This window comes from Mastigoproctus giganteus, chromosome 11, assembly GCF_048544385.1.
Source record: "Mastigoproctus giganteus isolate SK-2022 chromosome 11, ASM4854438v1, whole genome shotgun sequence".
Classification (NCBI taxonomy): Eukaryota; Metazoa; Arthropoda; class Arachnida; order Uropygi; family Thelyphonidae; genus Mastigoproctus; species Mastigoproctus giganteus.
Window position 1 is genome coordinate 98,621,647 of NC_143585.1, and position 15,664 is coordinate 98,637,310.

At 39.3% G+C, this 15,664-nt stretch overlaps 1 protein-coding gene across 1 annotated transcript in view; it reads right to left on the reverse strand.

Moving 5' to 3' along the window:
- Nucleotides 1–15,664, reverse strand: part of LOC150078287 (uncharacterized) — a 910,840-nt gene that overhangs the window by 507,859 nt on the left and 387,317 nt on the right. Inside the window, 2 exon segments of the mRNA XM_090384522.1 lie at nt 1,247–1,392; nt 4,586–4,839. Of these exon segments, the coding sequence (XP_090240648.1) occupies nt 1,247–1,392; nt 4,586–4,839 (400 nt within the window).

Below are 15,664 nucleotides of genomic sequence, written 5' to 3' on the forward strand. Positions count from 1 at the left end.
AAAATAACGTATAAATATTTAATGAGACACCTGTGGGTGTATTTTTTTGCACAGTTTTCTTATTTCAGATTCAATTGATGATAATTGCAGGCGAATGTCTGGTTCTGCATTTAAGCGACTTCTGTATTTTGTTTTGGTACGCATATAGGCAGAAAATCTCACTTCACGGAGATATGTAGTTGAGAAAGGCAAGCAATACTAATTTTGCTTTTTCAGACAAGATTTTGAATTCATCTTGCAAATGCAACCAAAACTCTGGTAGACTTTGATTCTGAAACGCGATTTTTAGTTAGCTGTGAGATGTCAAATCAATGAGGAGCTCATATTCTGCTGGGTTTAAGAAGCTTTTGAGAAGCTTCGAGCTGATTCCAGGAATTCTTAAAGGATTGAGAATGGGGGAAAAACTTCTTGAATCGGCAAAAAAATTCAATTTGGCAAATTTTTATTCAGAATGTGATTTCTAGTTTTCTAATTTATGTTTCTAATTCTTTAATTTCATTCAATTTTTAGCTAATTTATTTTCCTGGAGCGGCCGTGGAGTCCCTGGGAAGTCCCTACACGGAGCCCTTAGGGCTCCGCAGAGCACAGGTTGGAAACCACTGTTTTAGACTATGGTAAGCAGCTTTCGCACAGTCACTAAGTCATATACCAAATCCCATTTGAGATTTGGTAATTTGAAAAGATACCTTTGCATGCTCAGTAAAGCAATGCAATAGAAAGACTAATAGGGCAAAGCCTCTATTCCAAGCTTTACCACTTGAGAACTAATAATGATCAGATGGATAGCAGAAAAATGAAGAAAGAAACATTTTTGAATATTTCTGACATCCATTTTCTTGTCATGAGAAAGATGAAAGGATGGGGAAAAAATCATTAAAATAAGAGGTAATAATTATGATATGCATAGTATATTATGAGAGGAAAGAAAAAAATCATTTAGAAAAACTATAAGATGAAAAAATCGAAAGTTCACTAGGAGTGTAAAAATTTTACACAAATGCTCAGAGGGGAGTTAAAAAACAGAGATGCAAACTGGAAAGCAAGAGTGATTGACTGCAGACTCCTAGTATCTATAGCCAGATCAGACAGGAAACTGCTAAAAGAGATGCACATAAATAAACATATAAATACAATTAAAGTTATTCCATAATATAAATACCATTATTCTCATCTCCCGGGATAAGAAATAATGGCAAAAAGTTTTGTTTTCAAAACTAATAAAATAAAATCACACTGGTATACTCACTTAAGTCCTGCAAGTATTTCCATGGCAGTGTTAAAGTTCCCTAAATTCCAACTGCTTTGAGCCACCCTAAGAATACATGATAATACTGCTTTTCTGTCTTCATGAGTGGGCTGAGAGATAATTAAATGTGTTATCCAAGAGCTTACCTATAAAAATATAATGTAAAGAAAACATTTATAAATTATGTTTAATGAAATCAAAAATATAAATTTCAAAAAAAATGGAAAGATAACAAATAGCTTTTCAAGCAATCAAGATGTAAAGATTGATTTCCAAATAGTTACGACTTAATATGTTTCATAAATAGAAAAAATAAGTGGTCTATTTCAAATGCTCTGATAAAAATATAATATAAAATGAACATCATAAAAGCTGTACAAACTTATCTGTCAAAAGTCTAATCAAAAATCCTATAACTTTATTTATTACATAAGAAATAGAAGGGCCAAAGTGATACACCAGTACAGGGAATTGGTTATTTATTGGTTGATGAAATGTTTTCAAAATTATTGACAATCTGTTGAAGATTGTTAACATTCAGGTCAACTTTCAACTCCAAACAATGGTGAAATGTTTGCTGAAGTACAAGAAAAAATTAATTCTGAATCATCTGAAAAACTGCTAACGAAATGAGAATCATCAGTGGTCCTTTGGATCATGCCAGACAATTCTGATTGAAAACCTTGGAACACATTGAGTAACATCAAAATTAAGTTCAAAACTATTGATTGATCAATAAAAGTTCACTGCCAATAACTATACCAAAGAGCTAAAAATAAAGGTGGAAATGGACACTAAGTTCATCAATGGCATTGTTACTGGTGCTGAAATATGCATTTACAACTATGACCTGGAAATAAAACGCTAGTCATTGCACTCTGGAGGAGCTGAAAAGAAAGTGAAAATGGACACAAATATCACCCATTACCATTAGTAGAGGCTATGATGCAAGAAGGCAACAGCATCAGCCAAAAAAACCCTTCCTATTTCACCAATCCATTCACTCCAAATGTTTGCCCAGTTCTTCTGTGAATTTATTTCAGCTATCAACTTTCACATTGACAGGTGGAAGTTTGTTCCAGCAATCAACCACCTGCTGGCTAATTCAAATTTCTGCACATCTATTCTACAACTGTCTTTCCTCAAGTTGAATTAAGCATTAGCATTACAGGGCATGCGATGCAAAGAAGCAAGCTTATGCAGCATCAGCCAAAAAAAAAAAAAAAAAACCTCCCATTTCACCCATCCATTCATTCCAAATGCCTATCTAGCCCAGCCTTAAATTTAATCAATACCTTAAATTTAATCAATAAACTACCCACTGGCTAAAGGAAAATTTCCGTACATCTATTCTATAACTGTCTTTCTTCAATTTGAATCTATGCCCCCTCAGGTTTGTAATCTCAGCAGGAGGAAGAATCCCATCAGCACTGAGCTTGACCAATCAGTTCAAGGCCTTATACACCTCAATCAGATTGCCTAGCAGGTGCCTAGTCTCCAGGCATTTCTTGGTAAGTGCACCCCTTTGTTCCCCTCACTAATCTTGTTGACCTTCTTTATACCCATTCTAGCAACTCTATATCCTTACTAAAATGAGGCCTCCAGACCTGTACACAGTACTCAAGATGTGGCCTAACCATTGCCTTGTACAATGGGATAATCACCTCCTTGTCCCAAGGCACCTCCGTAGCCAGGTGGGCAGGAGCAGCAGTGCATAACACATGCTTCTTGATTAGACCAGGGTTCGAGCCCATGACCACCAAATATGGAGGATGCAGAAAGGTCAGGGAATGACCACCGCATATCCCCAGAGCAATTGATCTCCTTTCTCTGCACCCATTCAAGAGGATCTACATCTTTCCTAAAGTGAGACTTCCAGACCTGTAGACTGTATTCAAGATGAGGCCTAATCATGGCCTTGTACAAAGAGCTAATCACCTCCTTATCCTTGCTAGCAAAGTTTCTGTATATCACTGACAAAATCCCAGGAGCTGTCCTGCAGCCTGTCTGCACTGGTCAGAGAATTTCATATCTGACTGCACAATTACTTCCATGTCTTTTTCATTTTTCACTACTCTGAGTGTAGTACCACATAGTTGATAAGTTAGTCTGGATCACTGCTACACATATGCAGTACTTTGCATTTGACAATGTTAAATTTCAACTGCCATTTCTCAGCCCATTGACATAATTTTCCTAGATCTTGTTGCAGTAGCTCACCTTGATTACTTGCTGTCATTAACCACACTGCTAACCTTTGTATCACCTGCAAATCTAAACATTAAGCCTGATATACCTTCATCAATATCATTAATAAATATTGAAAACAACAATGGGCCAAGCACTGAACCCTGTGAGACTCCACTGATAGTATTAATCTGCTTGATTTATTTAAGTAAAGAGCTAATCCATTGATAAAAATTCTCTGTTCTTCTCCCACTCAACCATTCCTTTATCCACAGCACTAACCTGCCCTGAATGCCACACTGCTCCAGTTTGTAAAGCAATGTGGAGCAAAAGTTCTTACTCTTATAAAAAATACCATGGCACCATCTAATCAGAAACAGCTCTATACCTCATAATAGCACACTGGGGGAACTTACTCCTATTCATTTTGAATGGGAAGTAATTATATATATTCTACAACCACATTAACTCCAAAAATTGACTGACTTTTTTGTGTGATATCCAGAAACTTGAGTATTACTTTTGAGGTATTCAGAATACTAGTTCAGGGTTAACCATAGTCCAGTTGCACATGGTCTAAGAGGTTTTTTTTTTTTTTGAGTGAAAAAAATATTACAAAGAATATTCAAAACAGTGGGTAATATTTATTTATTTTACCTTAAAAAAATAAATAAATAAATAAATTCCTACTTTTGCCCATTCTTTGAATAATTGGTCCACTCCTTGTTTAATTAACCCTTTATTGGTCAAAATGGATAGATCAGCAATTTGGCATGAATAGTTAAAGGTTGAAATTATGAAAACTAAGGAAAGCACTGAAATATTTATTTAACAAAAACTGAAATAAGGAATTGTGGTTTATTTTAAAATAAATCCATTCTCTAATAATATTTAAGTAAACTAATAATATAAGTTTTACCATTTGAATTATTTCTAAAACTGAATTTCAAATTTGCAACTTTTATCTCATTTTTTTTCTCATTTTATAATATCTCTCCCATCTTATCTCATTTTATAATATCTCTCTCCTTTTATCTAATTTTATAATATCTCTCTCATTTTATCTCATTTACAATTTCTCATTTTATCTCATTTTACAATAAAATATTTTTATTTTAAATGTGATATGAGTAATAACTGGAATATACTCACCTCGTTAAATCTTTTAACTAAAGTTTGAACAATAAATTCTTCCTTTTTTGAAGAACTCACAATTCGACTAAGATCTAATGTGATCTGTCTAATGTAGTGAATTGGAGCAACTTTATAGAACAGGTCATACTCTGTCTCTGTTAACCTCAGAGCAACTTCTTCAGGGAAATGAAGAATAGCTTGTAACTTTTCCAGTTCTTCTTTGTACAGCGTAGTTCTTTCTATTCCAAAAACTGACAAACTTTTCTTGATTTCTAAATATTAATTTTATTATTAATTAACTTCTTATACTACTCTTTTTAAGAAATTAAGATGACTAAATTATAAATTGAAAGTCCATTTTTCTTCTTAAATATAGCTTTCAATGTTGCTCACAACAAATATAGAAAATGCCTATTTCTAACATTTTTATTACCGTCCAATTTAAATTTCCATCCAATAAGTATCCCACTTATTTATACACAACTTGAGAGTGGAGAACAGTGTTGTAAAAGGGGGGGAGGGATTCAAGTTAACGGTTACAGCTATATTGAAAGAAGTTACCATTTCTAATAATAACATTCTTACTTATCTCTAGCATTTTTAATGTCAGTTCATGTATTCCAGGTTTATGGGGACTTTATTATAATACTAAAATAGGTGCAAGTCAGTGTCCATGGTTTATCTTTTTTTTTTTTTTTTTTTTTTTTCATCTCTCATTTTACTTCCACAAACCCTTAGCTACATTTTGAAATATATATATATACTGGAAGCATTAAACATAAATTTTAATAAATCTAATAATTATAAGTGATATTGGCTATCTCAATTATTGTTGTAAACATGAAAAAGTGCTCCACAACAGAAACTTGTCATAAAGGTGAAAATGTGGTTAATAATATAAATCTTTCAATGCAGAAAGTAAAGAACTTTATATATATTTGATAATGGAAAAAATTGCATTAATTCATATAAACTGTACTTCCCAGTAATAAATGGCAATTCTCTACCTTGATATGAGAGCTAGCGTTTCACTGAGGCAAACTCTCATGAAAGTGATGAGTGCTCTATTCAAGATATCATTTATTTGACTTAGTTAGTTATTTGGTTTTTAGGAGCATTAGCAACTAAGGCCATATTGCTCTGGGATATGCGGTGGTCATTCCCTGATCTTTCTGCATCCTCCGTATTTGGTGGTGACGGGCTCGAACCCCAGTCTAATCAAGAAGCGTGTGCTACGCACTGCTGCTCCTTCCCACCTAGCTACGGAGGCGCCTTATTTGACTTATGTTGATGCAATGCTTTATAATGTGGAGAATGCATGTTGCCGACCGGGCTAGCCGGGTGGGTAAAGTGCCTGCTTGGCAACCCAAAGGTCGCGGGTTCAAATCCTACCTCGGGCTTGGATATCACGATGGTGCCACACTATCTGGTTGGATCTCGTGGCCATGATACACAAAGGAAGCAGGAAAAAACTGGTTCCTTCATGTATCGCTCACATCATACGAAAAAAAAAAAAAATGCACACTACATTAAATAAAGCTTTTATTTCAAAGTCTGGAAATTATTCAAACCCATGGTTTCCCTGATTTGAAAATCTTGATTACTTTTTAATAGTAATTAAAAACTGGTCAAATAGACCTTGCTTAATGGTCAAATCAACAATCAATCAGGCTTCCTTGCACCATATAGCTAATAATAATAATAGCTGCGATGGCCCAGTGGTTACGACATTGTACTACCAGCCTGATGGACCTTGGTTCGAGTACTGCCTTGGCAGAAGCAAACCAGCTCCACCACGCTGGGAAACCGGTATAATAATAGTAATAAAAATTAATAAATAAATAAAATAAACATCGTGAAAGTTACTAATGATGCCAGTTAGCATCTGGCATCATTCCCGAGAACAACCACTGGACATAAGCCGAAACTAAACAGGTCCACCTCCATAGATGGATGATGTCGCAGAGAAATATTAATCACACTGCATTGAGTGTGGTGCAGGATAAAGTCACCGGCATTCAGGACTTAGGCAGAGAGGTCCATTTTAAAAATCAGAGACGGTCTCCCGAGGAAGCCAGTGGAGCAAGTGGCACTGTCCCCCATATGGCTACCACAAGAGAAGGGCAAGACCATCTAGCCCCACCAACAGGAAGTGCTTCCTGCACAACTGTGTTAGTGACCACCCAGGAAGGGAGAAAATGCCAACGCATGAAGTGGAGAATTGAAATGAATACATGCATCATGCAAGCATACTACGAAATAACGAAGCTGGAGACCGATATGACAACTTACAGGCCGAGACTACATACCAAGTGGCTAGAATGATTCCCGGATATTCAGGTCACCGAACAGTGAATAGTGGACCAGAGAAGGACCATCGTCACAAAGAACCTGATAGCTCCTGTAATCTTGGAAAAAATCAAATCAAGCAGGACGTGAGCGATCAAATAAAAAGGATAAAGAATACGGAACCAGAGGAGGAAGAACATACCACCATCGAACCAGAGGAGGAAGAGCAAGAAGAAATACAACCCACAGATGAAGTGGAATGAGACAAGGTCATGATATCCAGAACAGAGGACGAGTGGAAGAAGGCCCTACCACAATTCGAAGGAATGGACCCCACAAAGATTCGCATGATGCCGAAGCAGAAGCCGAATAGACCTTGTGAAGAGTCACAGACCACCTCAATCGGCACATAATACCGCATTACCTCGACAGCAATGGTGCAACACTGGAGGCCATCCACACAGCCGTGAAGTGCTGCAGTAGCACCCACAAAGATTAATGGAAGAGAAATGAGAGACCATCAGCAGAATAACCGAAAACAGAAGGAACCATCAACTTGGGAAAGAAGACTTCAGCAGAAGATAGAAGAATTAAGAGTCAAGATAGGCCAATTGACTCTGTACCAATGGGGCAATAGGAGTAAGAAATTAATTGAAAAAGTGAAGAGCATCCTTAAGAGAGAAAGCATCACAGCAAACATGAGACAAAAAATCAGAGAATAGGAGAGTACTTATTTAGACATAATGAAGCAGAACCTCCTTGCACTCAGCAAGAGACTACACCAATACAAAGAGAGTTCCCAGAGGAAAATAAACAACCGAATCTTCAATGAGGACCAAAGAAGCTTCTACGGGAGTCTCGGAGAAGACGGAAAAGAACGAGCAGAAGACGATTGAGGAGTTCTGAGGAAATATATGGAGCAGGGAAGTAAGATTTAACAGCTGAGCCAGCTGGATAGAATTAGAATGCAAGAAAACCAAGCACATACAAGAAATGAGAGGGTGCAAGGTTCAGGAAGAAGAAGTAAAATAGTCGATCAAGAACTCTCACAACTGGAAAACTCCAGGAATAGATAATGTCCACAACTATGGGTACAAGAAGTTCACTTGCACACACAACCACCTGGCAGAGCAGTTCACCTGATTGATAAGGTACCCAGAGAAAATCCCAGAAGTTTCTCACTCAAAATGTTCAAGATCCTGACCAGCTGCATAACCAGGAAGATATCAGACCATTTGTAGAGCCAGAACATAATGGCCGAACAGCAGAAAGGCTGCAAGCGGCTCAGCAAAGGATGCAAGGAGCAATGAACCATAGATGCCGTAGTTATGGAGAAAGCCTACAAGACATGCAGCAACATGTACACAGCCTACATCGATTACTGCAAGGCCTTCGACTCCGTGCCTCATAGCTGGCTAATAGAGGCGCTGAACATCTACAAAATCAATCCAATAGTGACAAACTTCCTAGGAGAAATGATGGTGAAATGGAGTACCACCATTAAGGTCAAAAACATCACAAACAGGCCAATCCACATTAGGAGAGGAACCTTTCGGCGAGATGCCCTGAGCCCATTGTGGTTCTGTCTAGCACTTAACCTGCTATCCACCATGCTCAACAGTAGCAAGTATGGATATAACCTCAAAGAAGGAAGGAAGAACCTGTAAACCCTCACCCACCTAATGTACATGGATGACACCAAGCTCTATGTGGGAACCGAGAAGCACCTCCAGCACTTACTCCGGATCACTGAAGAATTCAGCAAGGACATCACGATGGAATTTGGTCTAGACAAATGCAAGACTCACACACTGCACCAGGGAAAATTAGTCAATCGAAACTACCAGCTGCAAACTGGTAAACAGATTGAAGCCATGGCAGAGGGAGAGGCCTACAAATACACGGGGATGATGCAGACTCGGCATTTACAGCCCAAGGAAATTAAGGCCTGCCTGACCAAAAAATACCATCAGAGACGCAGAAGCCTGCTGAAAGCAAAGCTGAATGGAGGGTACACAGTTAAAGCCATAAACACCTATTGAGTCCCAGGGCTCATCATTCTTCTCTTTCTTTGTGATTCCCTTTTACTTCTGATTCTTGTTTTCTCTCTCTCTCTTTCTCTTGGGGTAATTCATAATTTTTTTTTTTTTTTTTTCGCTGGTGCAGCATAAGCCTCAGGCTTCCTTGCACTATATATGGCTAGTAATAATAATAATAATAATAATACTCCTTCGGGGTCACAGATTAGAATAACACGGAGCTGGAGGATATCATGAGAAAGAAAACAATGATGACCAAGAGCCGGCAACGCCACCTGATATCAGCCTGAGAGAGACTGAAAATTGCCCAGAAAGGAGGAAGGGGACTGATAGACCTCACTGAGCAACAGAAGACAGCGATAGTTAACCTGAAGGATTACTTCCAGAAACACCAGCAGCACATCAGCACTAGACAACAACCACCTGTGTACTTGGTAGAAATATCCATTATGAGGTGGAACCCCCAATCTGGGAGAAATAATAATAATAATAATAATACCAGTTGATTGAAGAAAGTGTACCATACTACAAGTACGAACCCCAGGCAGTACTAGAGACCCCAACCCACAAGCTGTACTGGGACCGTGTCGTAATAATGGATAGGACAATCTCGCAAAACAGACCGAACATAACCCTTCTGGACAAGAAAGAAAAGGCTATCTATCTGATTGACATAGCAGTACCCAACACTGGCAACCTGCAGAAAACCCATGGGGTAAAAATCAGGAAGTACACGAACCTAAGACAGGAGATCAAAAAGATGTGACATGTGCAACAAGTAACGACCATTCTGATCATCGTGTCCAATACAGGTATGGTACCAAAGACCCTACATAACAGCCTAGCAGCAATAGGTCTCTCAGAGAACACCTACAAGGAACTCCAGAAAGTCGCAATCCTAAACACCTGTAGGAGAGTCAGAGAGTTCCTCGACCAACAGTAATATCAGAAATCTCAACAACCGCCCTGCGTACTTGGTAGCAATACCCATAGCGAGGTGGAATCCCCAATCAGGGAAAATAATATATAAGAACAATAACAATAATAATAATAATTCGGAGCAACGGCTGAGGCAGATAGTGGCACCATCTGGTGTCACTTGCGAGAACTAAAAAATAAATTAAATAAACCACTGGACATAAGCCGAAGCTAAACAAGTCCACCTCCATAGATGGATGATGTTGCAGAGAAATATTATTCATACTGCATCGAGTGTGGTGCAGGATAAAGTCACTCGCATTCAGGCCTTAAGCAGAGGGGTCAGCTCGAAAAGTTGGAGACAGTCTCACAAGCAAGACAGTGGAGCAAGTGGCGCTGTCCCCCATAAGGCTACCACAAGAGAAGGGAATGACCATCCAGCCCCACCAACTGGAAGTGCTTCCTACCCAACTGCGCTAGTGACCACCCAGGAAGGAAGAAAATGCCAACGCATGAAGTGGAGAATTGAAATGAATACATATATCATGGAAGAATACTATGAAATAACCAGGCTAGAGACCGATATGGCAACGTACAGGTTGTGAGTACATACCAAGTGGTTGGAACGATACCCAGATATTCAGGTCACCGAACAGCAATTAGCAGACCAAAGAAGGGCCACCATCACAAAGAACCAAACAGCTCCTGCCATCTTGGAAAAAATCAAGCAGGATGTCATCAACTATAAAGCAATCAACTATAAAGCACAAAGAATATGGTCAATATGGAATCAGAGGAGGAACATCATACCATGGAACAAGAGGAGGAACAGCAAGAAGAAATACAATCCAGAGTAGCTGAAGTGGAAAGAGATGAAGTCATGATATCCAGAAAAGAAGACGAGTGGAAGAAGGCCCTAACAGAATTTGAAGGAATGGACCCCACAAAAACCAACGTAATACCTAAGCAGAGGCCAAATAAAATCCTGTTAACATACCACCTCAATAGGCAAATAATGCCACATTACCTTGACAACAATGGTGCAACGCTGGAGGCTATCCGTACAGACATATACTGTGCTGCCATCGCAGCTACTAGGATTAATGGAAAAGAAATGAGAGATGAAAAAGAAGCAGAAGAACCGAAAACAGAAGGAACCATCAGCTTGGGAAAAAAGACTTCAGCAGAAGATTGAAGAATTAAGAGTCAAGACAGGTCAGTTGACCTAACAGGGTAATAGAAGTAAGAAATTGATTGGAAAGGTGAAGAGTATACTCAAGAGAGACAGCATCCACAGCAAACATGAGACCAGAAATCAGAGAATAGGAGAATACTTGCACACTCTGAAGCAGAACCTCCTCGCACTCAGCAAGAGGTTATGCAGATACAAAGAGCACTCCCAGAGGAAAATAAACAACCGAATCGTTGATGAGGACTAAAGAGCCTTCTACAAGAAACTGGGTGAAGATAAGAAAGCAGGAAATGGACCACCTGAGAAGAAGATGATTAAGGAGTTCTGGGGAAATATCTGGAGCAGTGAGGTAAGACATAACAGCAGAGCACCCTTGATAGAAGTAGAATGGAATAAAACCAAGGACATACAAGAGATGAGAGAGTGGGAGATTCGAGAAGAAGTAAAACAGTCACTCAGAAACACCCACAACTGGCAAACCTCAGGAATTGATAACATCCACAACTATTGGTTCTAGAAGCTTACCTGAAGACAAGTACCTAGCAGAGCAGGTCACTTGAATGATAAGACACCCGGAGACAATCCCGAAGTTTCTCACCAAAGGAGTCACATATCTGAAGCCTAAAGATGAATATACAAGAAACCCGGTGAAATACAGACCAATCACCTGCCTCCCAACGATGTACAATATCTTGACCAGCTGCATAGCCAAGAAGATATCAGACCACTTAGAGAGTCAGAACACAATGGCCGAAGAGCAGAAAGGATGCAAGCGGAGGAGCAAAGGATGCAAGGAGCAATTAAACATAGATTCTGCAGTTATGGAGCAAGCCTACAAGAAGCACCACAACCTATAACACAGCCTACATCGATTACCGCAAGGCCTTCAACTCCGCACCTCATAGTTGGCTAATAGAGACCCTGGAGATCTACAAGGTCGATCCGATAGTGACAAACTTGCTAGGAGCAACAATGGTGAAATGGAGTACCACCATTAAGGTCGAGAACATCACAACCAGGCCAATCCCCATTAGAAGAGGAATCTTTCAGGGAGATGCTCTGAGCTAACTGTGGATCTGTCTCAACCCGCTATCCACCGTGCTTAACGGCAGCAAGTTGTTGTTGTTATTTGGTTTTTAGGAGCATTAGCAACTAAGGCCATATTGCTCCAGGGATATGCGGTGGTCATTCCCTGACCTTTCCACATCCTCCATATTTGGTGGCTCATAGGCTCAAACCCCGGTCTAATCGTGTGCTACGCACTGCTGCTCCTGCCCACCTGGCTATGGAGGCACCACAGCAGCAAGTATGGATATAATCTCAAAGAAGGAAGAAAGAACCTATACACCCTCACCCACCTGATGTACATGGATGACATCAAGCTCTATGTGGCAACCAAGAAGCAACTCCAGCAACTACTCCAGATCACCGAAGAATTCAGCAAGGACATCAGGATTCAATTTGGTCTAGACAAATGCAAGACCCACACACTGCACCAGGGAAAATTAGTTGGTTGAAACTACCAGCTGCTGACTGGTAAAGAGATCGAAGCTATGACAGAAGGAGAGATCTACAAATACCTAGGGATGATGCAGGCTCAGCAGTTAGAGCACAAGGAAATCAAGAAGTGCCTGACAGAAAAATATCATCAGAGTCGCAGAAGCCTGCTGAAAGCAAAATTGAACGGAGGGAACACAGTTAAAGCCATAAACATCTATAAAGGTCCAGTACTCATATATACCTTTGGGGTTATAGATTGGAGTAACACCGAGTTAGAAGATATCATGTGAAAGACAAGGACAATGACGATCAAGAGCCGCCAACTCCACCCAAAGTCAGCAGTGGAGAGACTAACAACAGCTCAGAAAGAGGGAGGAAGGGGCCTGATAGAGCAACAGAAAACAGCGATAGTTAACCTGAAGGATTACTTCAAGGAGAACAACACAGCACCACTCCACCAGGCCATGAGGAAGACAGGCCCCATCCTCCCTCTTTCCGAATGTCAGATGAATGCCCAGAATGTCAGATGACACATGTCGATGATGCCACCTGACCACAGAAACGATCCAATACATCACCGCGGGTTGCAAGGTGATCACCCAGACAGAGTACACTCATAGACATGACCAGGTAGCCAGGATAATACGTCAGAAGCTAGCGAGGAAATACCAGGTGACCAAAGAAAGTGGACCATACTACAAGTATGAACCCCAGGCAGTACTAGAGATCCGAACCCACAAGCTGTACTGGGACCATGCCATAATAACGGATAAGACCATCCCACACAACAGACCAGACATAACCCTTGTGGACAAGATGGAAAAGATTACCTTCCTGATTGACATAGCGGTGCCTAACACTAGCAATGTCCAGAAAACCCATGAGGAAAAAATTAGGAAGTACACGAACCTGAGATATGAAGTCAAGGAGATGTGGCATATGCAAGAATTATCGACCATCCCGATCATCGTGTCAACCATGGGTATGGTGCCAAAGACTCTACATAGCAGCCTAGCAGCAATAGGTGTCCCAGAGAACACCTACAAGTAACTACAGAAAGTTGCAATCCTAAACACCTGTAGGATAGTCAGAGATTTCCTTTCCAATAGTAACACCAGACATTACAACCACCCTGTGTACTTGGTAGCAGTACCCGTCACGGAGTGGAATCCCCCAATCAGGGAGAAATAATATAAGAGCAACAATAATAATAATAATAATAATAATCTCTGAAGAAAAGGATCAATAATGTCAGTGTAAAAGCATCTAGTTGGTAAATGAATTACCAAAGGAATTTTCAGTTGCATTCCGAAACCCCCCGGGGGTTCACATCTGGTGAGTATGGGCTTGGCACACCCAGGGTCCTGAGCTGGATATCATCATTCTTCTCTTTCTTGGTGATTCCCTTCTACTTTTGACTCTCTCTCTCTCTCTCTCTCTCTCTCTCTCTCTCTCTCCTCCCCCCATCCCCCCCCTCTCTCTCTCTCTCTCTCTCTCTCAGGGCTACTCGGGAATTTTTTTTCCTAGTGCAGCATAAGCCTCAGGCTTCCTTGCATCATATGGATGATAATAATAATAATAATAATAATATGTCTGGTTATCATTTGAGGGAGGGCATTCATTATTGACATTCTTCAAGCATGTTTAAAATATTATAAGGTACCATGTTCTTATGATTAGAAATAAAGGTATCCACTTTTACAGTTTCTTTCATGCTTTTTTGATATAAGCAGAGAATTTTAATCTGTGTTCTGTGCAACACTGGTGGTCCATAAGCATTTTCCAGGTGTTCACTGATATATAACAGATATTCAGTATGAATAGAAATTATCTATAATAGGTAAATTTTTTTTTCTGGTAAAATGTTGCTGGATATCATCATCCTTCTCTTTCTTGATGATCTCCCCCCTTGGCACTTTCATAGCCAGGTGGGCAGGAGCAGCAGTGCGTAGCACACGCTTCTTGATTAGACCTGGGTTCGAGCCCGTGAGCCACCAAATACGGAGGATGCGAAAAGGTCAGGGAATGACCACTGCATATCCCCGGAGCAAAATGGCCTTCGTTGCTAATGCTCCTAAAAACCAAATAACAATAGCCCCTCCCTCCCTCTTCTCTCTCTCTCTTTCTCTCTCTGTCAGGGTAATTGAGAAAATTTTTTTGGCTAATACAGCAAAAGCCTCAGGCTTTCTTGCACCATATAGCTAATAATAATAATGAATTTTTTTGCATGATTCAGCTATTCTGCATTTATATACTATCACTTTCTGGGGTTTTTTTTTTTTTTTTTTTTTTCTTTTTAACAGCAACTGAAATGCAAGCATGAGTAATCCAATTTGAAATTCAATCATATATTTTTTATTTTAAGTATTTTTTTTTTTATTAATTTCACAGAAACAGGAGGCATGTGAAGGTCATATGCCTCCAAGTACAGTATATATGGAATCCGGAAAAATTGCCTTCCCCGCATTTCGCCCCTGGCACATTTCGCCCCTGGCACATTTCATCCCCCGCATTTCTCCCCCGACACATTTTGCCCCCAGTAGATAATGAATAGGCTATAGAAATGTAAATGATACACCTAATTTTTTATTAATTCTAATTTATTTTGTTTTAATAGAATAAATCAATCAAAGGTAAAGGTAATCAATCATACAATAAATGCATATTATTATTGTTTAAAACAAAAGAAAATAGAAATGTAAATAATACACCTAATTTTTTATTAATTATAATTTATTTTGTTTTAATAGAATGAATCAATCAAAGGTAATCAATCAATCAAAGATAAAGGTAATCAAATCAAAGGTTATCAATCATAGAATAAATGCACATTATTATTGTTTAAAACTCGAAGTTGTATGCAATGCCTCTAAGGTAATCAATCACATTACGATTTTGAAAATCTCGGACTATTCTTTTGATTCTAGCAGAAATTGCAGCATACTTCTTGTTTCTTTGACTGCCTGAATCACCCGCAATTAGTTGTGTAATTTCGAAATTGTGCAGCTCTTGTTGTTTCTTTAAAGAATCAATGAATTGGTAAATATTTGGGAATAAGGTAGCACAAGTTTCCTGAAATCCCTTGTGCCATCCCTCCACGCCGTTGTTGGTATGTTGCTGATCATTCAGTGTTCGTGTGTAAACATTCCACAATTCGAT